Source organism: Cannabis sativa, chromosome 7 (genome assembly GCF_029168945.1).
Source record: "Cannabis sativa cultivar Pink pepper isolate KNU-18-1 chromosome 7, ASM2916894v1, whole genome shotgun sequence".
NCBI classification, from domain to species: Eukaryota; Viridiplantae; Streptophyta; class Magnoliopsida; order Rosales; family Cannabaceae; genus Cannabis; species Cannabis sativa.
Window position 1 is genome coordinate 56,304,650 of NC_083607.1, and position 18,237 is coordinate 56,322,886.

The 18,237-nt window shown below is 33.8% G+C and overlaps 1 protein-coding gene across 1 annotated transcript; it reads right to left on the reverse strand.

Annotated features, from left to right (window-relative positions):
• Positions 1-2,994: 2,994 nt before the first annotated feature.
• On the reverse strand, positions 2,995-18,237 carry LOC115697405 (cold-responsive protein kinase 1). Its single transcript, XM_030624389.2, has 8 exons — positions 17,564-18,237; positions 15,367-15,782; positions 6,386-6,517; positions 6,105-6,232; positions 5,796-6,009; positions 4,842-5,076; positions 4,602-4,755; positions 2,995-3,973 (listed from the first exon to the last, which is right to left on the reverse strand). Exons 1-8 carry the CDS (start codon positions 17,926-17,928, stop codon positions 3,638-3,640), a joined length of 1,980 nt encoding a protein of 659 aa, XP_030480249.1. The 5' UTR covers positions 17,929-18,237; the 3' UTR covers positions 2,995-3,637.

Here is an 18,237-nt window from a genome sequence, read left to right on the forward strand (position 1 = left end):
TTTCATTATTTTAATGCCATATAATTCAAATCTAACCCTAGTGGAATGCTATAAATAGATAGTGAAGGCTTCAGAAAAATTAGACTTTTTCATGACACTTTCTGAATCAGAAAAACTGAGCCTTCTCTCTCCCTATCTTTAGCTACCACTTCTTCTTTCTTCTTCCTTTGAATTTCGAAATCCTTAGTGATTAGAGTAGTGCCCACACACATCAAGTGATACCTCAATCATAGTGAGGAAGATCGTGAAGAAAGATCATCAGCAAAGGAGATTCAGCATCAAGGATTCAGAGAAAGAGATCCAGGTTCAGATATTGATAATGCTCTGCTACAGAAAGGAATCAAGGGCTAGATATCTGAACGGAAGGAGTCATTATGTTCCGCTGCACCCAATGTAAGGTTTCTTAAACTTTATATGTGTTTAATTTATCGTTTTAGAAAGTTCTTATTTAGGATGTTAAAAAACATACTTGTGAGTAGATCTAAGATCCTGGTAAAATAATTTCCAACAGTTTTAACAAGGCTTGGGATACCCTTTACCCTCATGCTACTCTTCAGCATCTTCCCTTTTATGGTTCAGATCATAGGGCAATCAAACTTATTCATGGTGGTAATCCCCCTTTTCCAAAAAAAAGTAACCCAAGATTTCATTTTGAGAACCATTCACGGAGCCTGATTTCTGTAATTTGGTTCAGAACACTTGGACTTTTGATAAGAACCACAACAATACCACCTCTCCTCTTGCCATTTTTCTAAATAAACAAAATAATTGCATTAACAACATGATCTCTTGGGGGAAGGATAAAAACAATTTTAATAACAGTATTCAGACTCTACAACTGAACATTGATAAAATTTACTCCTAATCCTCCATTTCTTCGAGTGATGTCAAAGTTTCCAACCAACTCCAAGCCTCTCTCGATAAAATTTTTTATAAAGAGGAAGTTTTTTGGAAACAAATGTCACATGCTAATTGGCTTCAAGCTGGTGACAAGAATACGAAATACTTTCACAATCGGGCTTCTGCACGAAAAAGAAACAACTTCATTAAGGCGCTCACCTTGGATGACAATTCTTCTGTCACCAGCCTCAGAGATATTACTAACACCTTTGTTCAATTCTATTCTGATCTCTTCACTTCCAAAGGCATCGATCAGGAGTCCATTAACACTGTTCTTAAGGGTGTCACCAAGCATGTTACTAGCCAACAGTATGATTACCTGGCCCATACTTTTAATTTTGCTAAGGTCAAACGGGCTCTTTTTTAACTCGCGGGGGATAAAGCTCCTGGTCTTAATGGGCTAAATCCCTTCTTCTATCAAAATAATTGGCATACTATTGGTAAATATATTTGCAATGTTGTTCTTCACATTCTTAACTCTGATGCCAACATCGTTCCCATCAACGAGACTATCCTTGTTCTTATTCCTAAGATTAAGGAGGCCTCCAGAGTTAAGGACTTCTGGCCCATTAGCTTCTATTCCACCATATATAAAGTGGTTTCTAACATGGTGGCTAACAGACTTAAAAATGTTTTGAATGAACTCACCTCTCATAACCAAGCCGCTTTTCTCCATAATCGTATTATTTTTTTATCACATCTATCCTTGTTCTTATTACTAAGATTAAGGAGGCCTCCAGAGTTAAGGACTTCTGGCCCATTAGCCTCTGTTCCACCATATACAAAGTGGTTTCTGAAATGGTGGCTAACAGACTTAAAAATGTTCTGAATGAACTCATCTCTCATAACCAAGCCGCTTTTCTCCATAATCGTATTATTTTTTATCACATTATCATTGCCAATGAAATTATTCATGCTATCACTACTAGGAAGTCTGGAAAGGTGGGCTGGGCTGCTCTTAAATTAGATATGGAGAAAGCCTTTGACAAAGTTGAATGGGGCTTCATTAGTCAAATCATGCACTAGTTAGGTTTTCCTCCCAAGCTCATATCTCTAATTCTTAGATGCATTTCCTCTGTTTCATTTCGGCTCTGCATTAACAATAATCTGTCTAACCCTATCCAACCTTCCAAAGAAATTAGACGAGGCGACCCTCTTTCGCCCAACCTTTTCCTCTTGGTGGCTGAAGGTCTTTCGGCTATCATCAACCACAAAACCCACCATAACTTGTTCCATGGCCTTTCCATTTGCCATTCTGCTTCGTCCATTTCCCACATCCTCTTCGTGGATGATAGCTTGCTTTTCACTCAGGTCAAAGCTTAGAACTGTGCCACCATCAAGGACATTCTCCTTCTCTATAATAAGGCCACGGGCCAAACTGTTAACTTCACTAAATCCTCCATACTCTTCTTCCCAAACATAAGTCCTTCTAACAAATCCCATTTCCTCACCTCTCTCAACATGAAGGTCAAACCGTTCATTGATAAATATCTAAGTTTTTCCCAATGCCTTTCCCACTCTAAAAATTCCCCTTCCTTTTTCATTCTTCAGAAAGCTAGCAATCTTGAACCAAAAGCTTTTCTCCTAAGTTGGCAAAGAAGTTCTACTCAAATCGGTTATCCAAGCTATTCCCTCTTATGCCATGTCCTGTTACCGACTTCCTATTTCTACCAGTAAGCACTTTAGCAGTCTCATGGTTAATTTCTAGTGGGGATCTTTGGAAAATAGGCAGAAAGTTCATTGGAAAAGATGGGATCAACTGTGTAGGTCAAAATTCTATAGGGGTCTTGGGTTTCGTCAAATAAGCACCATAATCAAGCTATGTTGGCCAAGCAGGCTTGGTGCATCTTTACCAACCCTGATTCCTTGGTTGCTTCTCTTTTAAGAGAAAGATATTTGAAACACAATGACTTTTTTCAAGCTTCTACTGGTCATAACCCTTCCTTTTGTTGGAGAAGTCTCCTTTGGGGTAGAAACCTTCTTTCCAAAGGTCTGGTCTGGAAAATTGGAGATGGTAAGTCAGTCGACATCACTAACTCGAATTGGTTACCAGATAGTAGGGAATTATCTTTTAAAAATGGCTGAAATCCACCTGAAAATACTGTTGCATTTTTTTTTATCAAGGAGGATAGACAATGTGATACGAATAAGCTTAACCATTTCTTGGATGATAGCTTTATTCAATCCGTTCTTAATGTCCCCATTGATCCTTTCAACAGGGACTTTCTCATTTGGAGACATGACCCCTCTAGTAGCATAACCGTCAACTCCGCTTATCACCTTACAAATTTTTACAACCCTTACCCTAGTGTCTCAAACTCGATTTCCTTTAAGCCTTGGTGGAAGGCTGTTTGGTCATCTAATATCCCCCCTAAAATCAAACATTTTATCTAGAAAGCTTTCCATCATCTTCTTTCCTCCAAACTAAACCTCTTCAACAAGAAATTTTTTGATAACCCTTACTGCTCCATTTGTCTTAACCATATCGACTCCAACTCCCACTCCCTTTTGCATTATTCTAGGGCTGGTAAGTGGTGGAAAAAGTCTAAGTTTCAACTTTTTTTCTCAAAAAATAAAGTTTATGACATTAGTAAGAATATAAGTTAAAATTAATATAGATCAATATTATACTCTACAATATAATATGGTATACCTAACAAATCCTTAACGAAATAAATACAAGAGTTGATCAAATTAAGTTGAATTAACAACCTAAAAGTCGAGAAAATAAGTTGAACTAACGACCAAAAAGTTGAGATATGGATGTAGTAGCATTAGAGGTATTAGTAGATGAAGCAGTAGAACCAGAAGTCTCTCTGTCTTCTCGTGGATGTTGGTTAGCATCAACAAAGACAGGTTTAGTCAGTGGCCGAGACTCCTCCAATACCGATGACTTTTTTGTTTTGAGTAAAACCACAACTTCAGACATTGTAGGCCTCATGGTTGGGGATGATTGTATGCACATAAGAGCAATCTCTATAATTTTCTTCAATGTTTCTTCTTCCTCCTCATTCACCTCTAACTTTTCATCCACCAATTCTATGTGCTTCTTGTTCTCATAAAGATTCCATGCCTGTAAATAAATTTGATATTTTATAAAAAATATTTTAACTAATACATTGTAATTATAATTAGCTTATAGATATTCCTGTAATAAATTCTATGAACTAAGTTTTTGGAATAATAAATTATTCAAAAAAAAAAAATGTGTGAGATTTTTTTTTATAACCTATAATGTACATAAAGTTTTCTTTTATAATATAGGGTGCTTTTTTATGGTACACCGCAAAAAAAAAAAAAAATAATATGTGTACCGATGTACCTTTTTTTGTTGTTAATGTTTGAATATCTTAATTGCTTTATAAGATACTATATATTTGTATTATTTAAGACATCCTACAAAATTTTAAAAAATTCAGAATAATTTGCATTGTAAAAAATATGTTTCAAACTGTTTATTTCACACATGTATAAAATTAAATATGCATGTGTGCAATAGACTGTTTGAACATTATTTTCAGCACGTTAAATTATTTTAAATTTTATAAAAAAATGTGCAAGAACTATCAACTAACTACCATGTACATTGTCATATAATATTAAAAATACTTTTTTTTGTTCCATGAAATTTGCAAATAATTTAGCCACACAACATGAGCCTTAATTATACATTAATTAGGAAAAAGATTAATAATTATTACCCGTTGAAGGAGGTACTGACCATCTGGATCACTCTCTTTAATCTCAGTGCTCTTTTGGCCACTTATGATTTCAAGCACAACTACACCATAACTATAAGTGTCAGCCTTTTCTGACAATTGACCATGAATTGCATATTCAGGTGCTGTATAACCCCTGATAATGATTAATAATTACTATTAATTAATGTTACATGAATCATTTGAATGGTTAGGATGAATTAATTAATAAATTTGACTTACAAAGTTCCTGCAAATCTAGTGCTGAGATGAGATCGATCTTGAGGCAAAAGTTTTGCCAAACCAAAATCAGCAATTCTAGGGTTGAAATTATCATCTAAAAGAATGTTACTTGTTTTAATGTCTCTATGTATTATGCACACATGAAATTCCTCATGTAAGTAAGCTAGACCCTTTGCTGTCCCCATTATTATATTATGCCTTTCACTCCAACTCAAATTTCCTCTTCTCTGCTCTCCTACAAAAAAATATAAATATTTATTAACTAAAAAGGAAGAGTAATTATATGATGAATAAATTAGATTATTTCAAGTGAATAAGTTTTACAAAAAATTGCTAACTATAACAATTGTGACCACTTTGTAATGGGGTGGAGCATCAGCTAATAGTAATGTTGAAATTTGGTGGTACAATTATACAATAATAATAAGATGACATAATTTTGCTCTATATTCAACAACTAAAAAGAAATTCCTACGATTGCCAGATTTTACTATCTTCTTTACCTTTTGTAAGTATACGTTTTATTAGACGATTATCAAATCGAGTTGTTCATGTTGTGGCAAGATATTCTCGATTTTTCTTTGGTCGTAGTGTTTTTGAGTACAATGTTTGGACCGATCTAAAAGCTCTTTTGTACTCTAAATACTAATATTTCAATGAAGTTGTTATTTCATTTCAAAAAAAAAAGAAATTTGAGAGTATATATATAGGCAGCCGATTTTGTAGCAAAATACAGAATGTATTCCATTGTACGGGTCTCAGGGTACGTTACCATTTTTTAACCCTAATTACTCCTAGATCAACTTCAGCACTCAGATCAAATAACTATCCCATTTAACGGCGGTCTTACATCGTAGAATACATTCTGTGAAAGTACTGTGAAAGTACATTAACGAGACAAAATCGTGTCCCTATATATATACTATATATTTTGTAATATATATTAATAATTACCAAATAAAAATCTGTCGAGGCTGCTATTTGGCATGAATTCGTAGACAAGAAGAAGTTGTGGTCCACTGTTGCAACAGCCAAGAAGTCTCACCAAATTCCGGTGATGAACATTGCTTATAAGCCTCACTTCACTCTCAAAATCAGCTTTTCCTCTTTCTGTTTTTCCTATTGCTAGTTTTTTCACTGCTACGATTTTTCCATTCTTCAGACTCCCCTGTTTATTTAATTAATTTCAATCAATTTAAGAAACAAAAATCATAAATGCTATAAATAAGAATTGATCATATATTTATAAATTATCATCTTCACCTTGTAAACATCACCAAAACCACCTTCCCCAAGTTTATTTTGTTCACTGAAATTTTTTGTTGCATGTTTCAAATCATTGTACTTAAAATTTACTGGACCTTGTAATTCTGTACCTCCCAATATGTTACCTGAATGAGGGAGTTATATGTTTAATTCAATTTCTAAGAATTAATATTGTTAAAAAATGAAAATAATACATAATCCTCCATCATGAAATTAATATATGTAGATATATATAAATTTATATGAAATGATATCAATGGTTAAATATACATTATTACCTCTAGCAACTGGTTGTGATTTTTTAGAATATCTTTTAAACCAAATGAAAATTCCAAGTATGATGATGAGTGTTAGAGCACCTACACCACCTACTATTCCTCCAATTATGGTCTTCTTTCTTGAACTACTTCCTATTGAAAATTAATAATCAATAGATATAGTAATAAATTAGAGCATTGCTATTTGCTATATTGGACACCAGTTGTGTCTTAAACTTACATTTGAGTGATACTTAACTCATAACTGTAATATTTTCAGTATGACCACCTATAATGCACACTATCACTATTTCAAAAATCTCTTAAAGAAAAAAGAACATTTTAAGAGAAAAATACTAGAAATTTTATTTGGTAGAATGCTTTTTGATGCCCCTTACAATAAAAAGGATGACTCTATATATAGTCATCTATATGGGGTAGGATACAAAATAAGAAACTTCCTAAAAATTTCCCACAAACATAAAAGTATAGAAAATGACAAAATGACAACAAATAAAAAAACCAACAAAATGATAAACTGACAAACATAGAAAATGACGAACCGACAAACAAACGATTAGGAAAATTTCCTACAAACATCATGACTATCAAGAAATTTTCCATTTATTGCTATCTTAAAAAAGTAAGAGATATGAAATCTCTTTATACTACTTATGAGCAGTTTATAATTGGCTCGTAGTCAGTATTGTAGTCAAAGTCATAATTAGAGTTCTCTTAAAGTGGGTGCCAACTTGATTGTTCATCATCTTCGTCACTTCCAGCTGGTGGACATGGCTCATATTCAGAATAAACCATCTCCCATTCTAGTTCATTGTATTGAAAGAGATAGGGATTCTAATTGATTTTTTAGTCCATGTATAGATCTTGTGAATCCTCAAAAATGCTTATTTTATGGAGTAGGACCCTTACATTGTCTGTTTCTTTGAACAGTGATGAATTTTTCTTCTTTTCTTTAAGGGCTTGAACTTGATTGTGAATTTTAACATAAATTTAGAATTTTTCTAGAGCATTTTCTATGTGTCGTCAATAATATGAGGGAAACATTTTTCATGGGGCATCAACTTCTATTTTTGGCCAAATTTCTGGTAGAATAGTCTGGTTTTTTTTAAAAAAAAACTTTTTGGAGATCCATGTACTCTGAAATTTCTCTGAAAGGTCCTTCTTGGGAGCCGTATAGTTCAAAGGTGGGATCGTAAACTATTTTCTTGTTCTCGTCCAATTTTACATTAAGACTGATAAGAAAGACAATGTAGCAATCTATCATGTTGGCTACATGCGGTCCTGATGGATAAATACAGATGTGCCTATTGTTGCGAACCTTTTTCCATCCACCCCAAAATATTTTTTTCCACTCCTCTAGAGGAGCGTACCAAGATAAAAGGTCTATTTGGATTTGGTAGGCTGGCTTAATTTTTTCTTGTTCAAGGAAAGACTGTATAGCAATGTGAAAAGCCATATATTTTGGACTTTGACATCGATCGTACAGATGCATGTTCGGTACCAAAAAAGATGGGCTATAGATTTTGGAGTGAATAGTGCAGTCCGGAGGGGGACAAAATTGGAAAAATGATACTTTGGGTAAATTAGAAAATCATGTTGAAAATAGGGTCCAAGTTTAGAGAGAATTTGGTTGTGAGTATAAATATTCCTGTGAGAGGCCCTTTCTTTTGCTGTCTTTTTTGATTTGGAAAGGATGAGCTTTGCCTCTTGGGGAAATGAGCAATTATTTTGCGATGATGATGATGATGTCATTATATATACATATGGAATGGTATGGGAAGAGTTGTAGATAATTAAGGAGATGGTTTGCAGAAGATGTGAAGATACCATATTTATAGATGTAGGTTTAGATAAAAGGTCGACCAAAATGTTTTCTTTTCTAGGAAGGTGTTTTATTTCAAAAGAGTAATTATCATACCATGTTGCCAGTCTCAAAACTCGCCGACAAAAGTACTTTTTCTTGTAGTGCCTTTTGATGCAAGAAAATTGATTTCCACCAACAAATGATGGCCTATGAGGTGGAACTCAAATTTTATGATTTCCATCTTAATTGCAATTAACTCTTTGAGTGTTGAATGATAATGGAGCTGAGATTCTTTGAAGTGACCACTCTTATATCAACATATTTATCTTTCCCCTGCTCATCTTGCTCAAGAAGGAAAACACCCCAATGTTGGTCATTGGCGTCTGTTTAAAGAACACATTTTTTGTCAGAGGGAATCTATAAGGGTTGTAGATTTATAGATTCTGCATGATTTGCTTCAAATTTTTGACTGCTATAGTTTGGTCATATGACCATTCTAAACTATTCTTCTAGAGCATATAGTTGAGTGGTCTTGTCAATACAGAAAGTCTGAGAACAAACTCTCACAAATAATTGATGATGCCCAAGACTTGTTGGACTTGGACTTTCATGAGATTTTCACTTGAGAATTTGAGTAGTTCATGGGCTATATGTTATTGGGGCTTCATTTGGTCATTTGGATAATTTCATCCAAAGGAATTCTATTTGCATCTGTCTAATAATTATTTTCTTTTTAGACAACATGATACCATGGGCTTTAGTAATAAAAGAAAATTGGGCCAGTTACGATTGATGGGCTTTTTCAATAGGAGGAAAAAGCAAAATATTGTCAATATAGATGAGATCCTTTCCAATATTAGGCCATATACCTTGGTCATAGCCTTTTGGAATAAATAAGGAGCAGTTTTGAGCCCAAATGGTAGGATGATCCATTGAAAATGATAATTTTGAATGAAAAATGTTGTTTTGGGCCAGTCATCTGGTTTGATGCCTACTTGCCAAAATCCCACTTTTTGATCGAATTTCAAGAAAAATATGGGCTTTGGATAACCTGGAAAATAATAAATTCTTATTTGGTATTGGAGATTTATCATCTGCAAAGAACTCATTTAGGGGGCCTGTAGTTGATGGCGAACCTTTGCTTTCCTTGAGCTTGCTCTGATCGATTATTGACATAAAATGCATGACATGCCCATGGAGAGGAAGTTAACTTTATTAAATCCTGCTGCTATAACTCTTTACATTCAGTGGATGCCATTTATTGATGTTCTGGATTCATGCCTGGGTGACTAGACTTTGTAGGGTTTATATCTTCATTAGGATTAAAAGAAGGCTTATGAAGAATTGTTTATTTTTTCATAAAGCATGGTCACATTTCTTTAGGAACTTGAGATGATTATTGGCACATGAGACGTCAATGAGCTCTTTGTTGATTTGATGAAATAGGTCATTGGACATTAAGAATAAGTTTGATATGGCTTCCCATGGAGCAAAATGTTATTTGTAACCAAGTCCACTAAGAAGAATACACAAACCATTCTTCTTTGTGTAAAAATCAAAGCTGACAATTAAGTCTTTTTTGGATAATTTTGTGAGTAACAGAACACCCTGGGAAGAACTGCAACCAAATTGGTTTGCTGATGAATTTTGTGCAAAAAATACTTCCATTTGCAGCATGAAAGTATTGTTTCCCTTTTCTCCAATATTCTTTAGAAATAATATCAAGGTTCGCGTATGACGCTCTCATGTCAAAAAAATGTTTACACTTTTATCGGCTTGACATATTTTGTTGGAAGAACTTGCACAATGATGACAATGGATGGTTGCATCGTACGAACAATGGACATTTAATAATCTGAAGTGTTCGAATCACTCCATTGTTCGAATGCACAAAGAGATTCTGAGTTAAATTCATCATATGTGAAGAAGATTGACTCTATGCCATCTTCCTTAGAGAAATCCTAGTCATTTGTTGAATATGTGAGAGAAGCTTGATTATTTTTCCTTGAGGACGTCGTTTTACATAATGACCCCTTTTTCCACATACATAGCAACGATCATATTTTTTTCCAAAAGTCACACTTCCTTCACAAAAAAATTATTTTGCGCCCTTGTACTTTGAGAGCTTGAACATCTTGAACTTGTTTCTGTTCCTTGGGTTTTTTGCAAGAACACGAAAATTCAGAAGAGTATTTGATGAGTAAATCTTGTCTACTACAACCTTTGCCTATTTTCTTAAATTACTTCATAAATTTCTGGAGAAATTTCTTTTGGGAGCACATGTTTTCAAGGACCTTACTAGCTGGAAAATTTCACCAATTGTGGCATCCGTTAGGCTTTTTCCCAATACAAAGAGTAGCCTGAAAGTTTCTCCGCCAAGTGGCTCTGGAATAGAGGAAAGGAAGGCTTGCTTTAGATTTGGATCATCAATGCCACCTATTTGGTAAAATCGTTGAGGCATTCACTTATAATGTTGTTCAAGTCTCTTTTATCCATTGAACAACACTTGAGCTTGAAAAACTCTACTTGGAGTCTTTCAGTTATTTGTGCGTCTTGGCCACAAAACTTGACATAGAGATAGCTTAGGGCATTTGCGACATATAGGAGTTGCAAGAAATTCATTTCTCTATATTCTCCTAAGCTTGTCTACCAATCTTGAAAAGTTTCGGTGAATCTTGAGATAAAATTCAAAAGGGTCATCCTCGTTTATGCCTGTGGATTTTATGTTTCCAGGCTAAGCCAAGCTTGGAATTCTTGAAATTTTTCTCGCCACTTAGATGGGAGAATGTCATCAAAAGTAAAAGTTTGAAATTCGGAATATAATTTACTCATTTGATGATGATTGGATTCTAGTTTTATTGTAGCTACTTCTTCTTCACTTTCATCTTCACTTTTGACAATAGGCTCAATTTAGGTTTAGCAGATTGGGCCATTAAATGAGGGGGTACGTCATCTTCACTAGTATCTGAATCTTGAGACTTGTCACTAGTATCTGAATCTTAGGACCAAGTTTCAGAAGTCTCTTCTTGGCCAGAGGAAGAGGACTGATTTCCTTCATTGTCAAGTTCTTCATCTATTTAATGGATCATGATAGAAATAGGATTAGTCACAATTCGTTGAGCCATGAATTGTTTGGGCTCTTTTTACGATAGGGAGGATGCTTGTGGAGGAGAATTATCTAGGCTTTATTTTTTTCTTTTCCTTCTTGGTTTTTTGTTGTTATTGATTTTTGTCAAGCATTGGTCTAAGTTGGAGAAGTGAGTGTTCTTGTGAAGAGACTAAGAAAGGTGATGTCAGAGAAGTCTTTGGCAATGTTGAAAACTACCATGGCACTGATATTGTATTTTCTCTAAAAAGCATTATATTTCCTCCAAAAAGTGTTGATTGAGACCCTGTAGAGTATGCTTCTCTTTGAAAAAAATAGCTTTTTTAAGAGATTCTTACTGGGTTTTCACGGCTTTTATTTCAGTTTCCTTTCCCAAGAATAATAACATCAGAATAGAATTTGATTTTTATGATAGCCATGAGTTCGTAATGCGTCTGTTGAATCTTTTTGTCAACTTTTCAATGATCATGTCTTGTGATTGTTGTTTGACCATTTTCTCTGTGTGGGCGATTTTTTTTTTCTACCCATTTTAAGATATGGTTATGGGCAATTATATTTTTTGTTTGCCAATTAAATACTTCTTCTGATGTAGAGACCTTTTGTAGAGTTCCATCAATATTTCTAGCTATAGGATTTTGAATTTTTAGTTGGTGGGAAGTGGTACCTTGCTCTTTAGTTTTTTCAAACCACTTGAGAAGAGGGAAATGTACATCATAATCAATGGATGTATTGGGGATTATTATGTTTGGATTAGGAAGTGATTGAACTGATGGTTGAATAGCTGGTCCTGGAAATTTTTCTCCATACTTCTTCATCCATTTTGCTTGTTTTTTGTAACAAGGCAAGACTATTTGTGGCAGTGAAGCTATTGAAGAATCATCTGAATCCCATCTGGTGGGTTCTAGTATAGGTTGATTGTAGCCCTTTAGTGTAGAGTATTTGACTATATATAGTCAAATTTTCTGAATGATTAGCCTAATAGACTGATGTTTTTGTTGCCCTTTTCTAGCTTTTGCTTGAGTTGCTTTCCTGGAGTGGGATGTCCTGATGGCTTATCATCTTCTAGACAACTTTTGTAGCTACAAACATCCCAGCATTTATGCCCGTTTGAGGATTCAAAAGCATAAATTGGCTTTCCTTGGGAATAAGTACATAATCTCTTCATCTATTGGCTGGATGGGTGTGATGCCATATTGGGTGCAAAAATAGCTAGGTAGTTTTGTTTGGCTTCTGTCAAAAATAATTTCAACAAATCCATCTTCTTTTATGTGGTAGGAAGGCTCGATTGTGGTTTGAACCATGGGCTGTGGCTTGTGAAGCTTTTCATAGTTGCTGACCCACGATTTGGATAAAAGCTTTGTGAGTTCTTTAGTGGTCATTTGCTTTGGGACATGTCGGTACTTGTTTGGAATCAATTGAGATAAGTAAAGCGTCTTGTGCTTGAGAGATGTTAAGATCAAGAGCATGATTTTGGAGTCGATATGGCATCTAATAATGGAGTGGGTCGCCAAGAGAAGTTGGACCTTGGTCTACTCTTATTGTTGCACTTCTACTTTAAAAGCATCAGTCAACCAATTATCTCTGAGAGACATGTTGAAATTAGGAAACAGAGTGACGACCAATGTTCCTGCATTTAAAGTAGTTTCAATAGTAGCTATACTTGCATGTTGATATTTTCTCATTCGAGTATCAAGAAGACCAATACGAGCGCTAACTGGAAGTCCTTTCCTGCCATGATAATTTAGAGCAAGGCGAATAGCACCAAAGTGGATGTGCGTATAATCTTGTGCCATCCATTATGGAGAGAGTTTAGGTGGAATTTTAAGAGTCACAAATTGGACTTCTGGTGTTGGTGCAAGTTGGCACTGGCTGAATTTGGAGGCTTGAATATATTCTTTTGGAGCTCTGAAGGATGGTTTAATAAGTGCTTTAATGGATCTAGTAAAGGTGGAAGGAGTCTTAGTGAAAGGTTGATATAGATTTAAGAGAGGAAGAGAATCTTAAGTAATTTTATTTTCATCTGGAACATAAGAAAGCTCTCATAAAGGAAGTCTAACTTATTTGAAGTCGATTTTCTACACATAGGAGAGGGTGTAAGTGCAAGAGGGGTCGAAAGAGGAGCAGTGAGTGAGCTTGAGGTTTCGTCGAAATTAGCCATAGTGTAAAGTAGAGACTCATCCATAGGATAGTATGAGTTAAGTTCATAAGTTGGTTAGTGATATTCTCTAAATGTTATTACCTTAAGCTATATAAGACTCGATACTTAATTCTATCAATACTATTATGACCAAAAAATGTGTTAGACACACATATGCCTTTTTGAATTTCTCAATAAATTATGGTGATTCACATTTCTCAATAATTAAATATTGAATTTCTATTACATATTTAATTCAATAATTGCTCCAAAAAAAAAAAAAAAAAACAAATAAACATTTAAATTTAAAAGACATCACTTTGTTGGTGTCTAAGAGCAACACTCATTATCTTTACGATGAGTGGAATAAGTGAAATCCATCCCATTTGAAAAGAAAAGTATAATTCATTTGAAATGTCAAGAGTAGCTACTCATTGGCGTGGTCGCTTCAGGTTGAGGAGGGAGTGGCAGATTTATCCCAGTTAACTCGTTTGTAGAATGAAGTATGGAATCTTAATATGTCACCAAAGGTAAAAAAAATTGTTTATCGTATGTTCCATTTGGCGTTACCATAGCAGCACAACTTATCTCTCAGAAAGTTCATGTACCTCTTTGTTGTTCACGATGCGGAGAAGAATCTGAAACTCTTGAGCATGCCCTATTTTTGTGTTCTGGCTTGTCTCCAGTGTGGCATCGGTTGGGGGTGTGTTCGGTGCTCCGTCGATGTGTATATGGACAAATGGAAGAAATTCTCTTATTTCTCTATGACAGGCTATCCCGTGAGACTTTTGAATTGATGATGACAACCCTTTTGTGGTTATAGTATGATAGAAACTAAGTATTATTTGGCAACAAGCAGTCAAGATTGGATGTTGTTCTAGATTTAGTCCATAACCATCTATCATAGTTTAAGAAGTATGGTCGGCGAGACCTTTAATTGGGAATGAGCCTTGCAAACCCAGGTGTAAAGCGACCTACTCAATGGTTGCCACCTCCTCCTGAATCCTTTGCTCTAGCGATGGATGCGTCCGTGGTTTGGGGAAGGGGCTTTGTCGGACTGGGAGGAGTGATACAGGATGCAGCGGGGGTGGTTTGATTGGCGTGGTCATCAGGTGTGTTAGGTGATTTTTCTATTAATGTGGCGAAAATGCTTACCATTCATCTGGGTTTGACTCTTGCGCATCAATTTGATTTTAGTTTATCCATATTAATAGCGATTCTATTGTGGCAATTGATTGAATTAATAAGCTTCACACTAATTTTATTTTTCAATCTATTTTATTATATATCTATTCTTTATTAGTTGTTGTTGGTGATGGTTCTTGTAATGCCATTCCGCATTCGACGAATGGTGTTGCCTACATACTGGCAACCTCTGTTACTAATTTAGGGAATTGTGTTTAGACAAATACTTGTCCACAATTTTTGAGTTTTTTCGTAATAACAAATTTATTTTAATGAATTATGTTTTTCTTTCAAAAAAAAAAAAAAATACCCACTTAAGACTAAGTTTGCAAGGCAGCTGACTTATATCTTGAATTTGTTAATTCCGTTGAGGACTTATGTCTATATATAGCTTTAGCCTTAACTGATTTCTTAAGATTGAGATGGACGTTGACAGAGTGTCAATTGAGCATTGCTATTAGGTACTAGTGGTGCCTAGCACTTTCTTAACATGTCGCGTTACGATTGGCTAGTGATACTCCCTAAAAGTTATTATATTAAATTATATGGGACCCGGTACTTAGTTGTACCAGTAGCGATATTGACACGTAAGAGGGTGTTAGGCACCACTTGTGTCCTTTAGCATTTCTTAGTGTCAATTATATTGATTACTTTGATCCGCTAAATATTTGTCATTATTGTTTTATTATTTATTAATAATTAAAATAAACAAAACATTAGTTAATTAATTAAGAAAATAAATAACTAACCATTCAAGAAAGGAGCTAGATTGGTTGTCTGATCATCAGCAAAGAATGAAGTATTTGAGTACCTAAGAAAACATCCGGCATCGACCGCCCTACCGTCCGAGTCAGGAAGGCAATTTTGGAGGTTGACATAGGCCACTTTCAGGCAATCAAGGCAGCCACTTCTACTCACTGTCTGCGCGCATTGCGCCACGCCATAAACCGTCAAGTTTCTGCCCCCTGCTACGCTCACGGGCACTTGCCTCTTTTCCGCCGCGAAAAACCCATTAATCTTGGGCGTCACGGCTTGAAGAGTTGATAAGACATCATCGACAGTGGAAGTGAACGCAGCCACGACACTGCGAGGTATGGTTTGCTTACCACAGATTCCTACATTGCCTGGGAGAGTAGTTTGGTCGAAGAACCCATTGGTCTCGTACCTTAATTTATCATGTTATTATCATTGTTATGTGTGCACAATATACATTAGAATTTCTATTTAAGATTACTCTATTCAAAAATAATTTCTAATTTATTATGAAAAAAAACATTAAAGTCCCAATTTGAGTCAAATATAAATAAAAATAACCTCTAAATTGTAATTATATATACATTTTTTAAATCTCGTATTAATAATGTATACATCTATATAAAAATAATTACATCTCAATAAAATATATACATCTATGTTATAAATTTATTTACGTAGAATAAATAATTTTATTCTAAATTATAATATATGCATAAATATTATATTTACTTAAAAATAATTCTATTATAATGTAGTATTAACGATTGTTTATTGTTATTGTTGTTACATTAATATGTTTTGGTGTTTTAAATTTTTTTTTAATATAACTCTATTTAATTATAATTTCTTAAACCTCTTAATTAAAATATAATTTGTTTAATCTTAAATCTATTTTTAGATAAAAACTCTACTATAGAATTATACTATTCCACAAGTTTATAATTTTGTGGCTCTGCTAAGTGAGTGTTTACCTAAAATTTAATGTGTCAACTATACCAGTAGCCATTATTTGTCATTACAATATATAATTTCATCCATTAACTTTTTATTTCTTTTGATAAATTAATCAACTCAAAATATATATAATAATTCTGTTATATGTGCAATGTATGTATTTTTTATTTTCCTTTTAAATGTAAATAGTCATTTAATAAACTATAGAGTCCTTCAATTTTTTATTAGTGTGCATAATTATACATATATTCTTTTTATAGTCCAACCACGTTTTTCCTACATGGCCCTATCAGTTAATAGAGCACTAAATTATAATGGATTTCGTGTCAAACAGAAAAAATAAAATATGTATAATTGATTTAGTATGTTCAATAATTATTATATATATCACTAAAGTATATTTATTGTTATATTAATTATGTAACTGGGACTTCTTGCAATTAGTCACAACTTTAGAATTTTTATATAGTTTTATTATTTTATGTAGAAATATATATAATATATAATATAAATTTCAAGTTCAACGGCTGCTCTTTGTCTTTTATTGGATTGATATTAGTTAATAATAAAGTTTAGGATAAGATTTTATTTTATTAATCTTTTGACAATATTAGCTAATTGCTGAAGCAATATGGCATTTTCAAATTCTACAAGCAATGACCTCATTATTTTTTCAGCAATAGATGACCTCAACTATTTTATTCAATAGACTAGAACAATATTTAAAAATAATAAAAATATTTGTAAAAAAAATAAAAAATAAATTCTTTTTTTTTAGGGTAAGTGTAAGAACAAAATTAGTGCCTAAAATAATATTAATATGGGATGACATCAAAAAGAAAACCATGCCCCATGGGGTAAGACTACTGATTCGAATCAAATCAATACATTTTAAAAAGAAAATTTTTGAAAGAACAAAAAAAAATTCTAAAACAAAAATTGACTATTTAACTTAAAATAAAATATTTTTAAAAAAAAAAGAAAAAAACTAAAAACTTAGGAAGATAGTTACCAACTAACTACCACATAAACTACTAATGCTATTCATATAAAAAATTTTTTAAAAAAAAAAACTATAATTTAATATCACATTTTACATCTATAAATACATGTATATATGTAAATCAATAATAAATCTCACATATATAATCCCAATATTAATTTGTATAAAGAATAATAAATGATGTGGTATTAGTAAAATTTATGTAGTTAATTATGTGTATAATGATGTTTTACCTGAGAAAGCAGCCATCGTATATGACACGAGCACCATTGGCTGCAGAGCAATTGCGAATTTGCTTCTCTGCAGCTGCAAAGCAAGCGGCGCAGTCGGCACTCGAGAGGTAGTTCCTGCACTGTGCCATGGCATAGACAGGATCTGATCCTCGTGCCTGCTGCGCCGTTGCAAACCGCTTATCTCCGTCTCGAAGCTGAGCCTCGAGATCGGAGAAAGTGGCGTTGAGATTGGAGAAGAAATCAGCAAAATCTGTGGCATTGTACTGGCTGCATCCTTGGTTCAACAACTTGGTTTGTGGGCTTGCTCTTAGTGCCTGCAGCCATAGCCACCCCCCAATAATTATTATTACTAGTTTTGAAGCCATCTTTTATGAGTTGATTAAGTTGTTGATCTTTTATATATAGACACATATATTTTGTTTTGTTTTAGTATATGATAATATTATAAGGGTTATTATTTTAATAAAAACTATTGTCCACCAATGAGAGAAGGGCGCCGGTGTGATTAGTGTTGGTCTTTTATACCAATAATGACGATATGCAATATTAACTAATACAATTGAAATTTGATCAGTTAAAACATCACACTTTCAAATATGTTATTTATTTCATAATTTATTATATGTCCTAGATATAATTTCATTAAAATATATAGTGCTTGCGTAATGTTATGT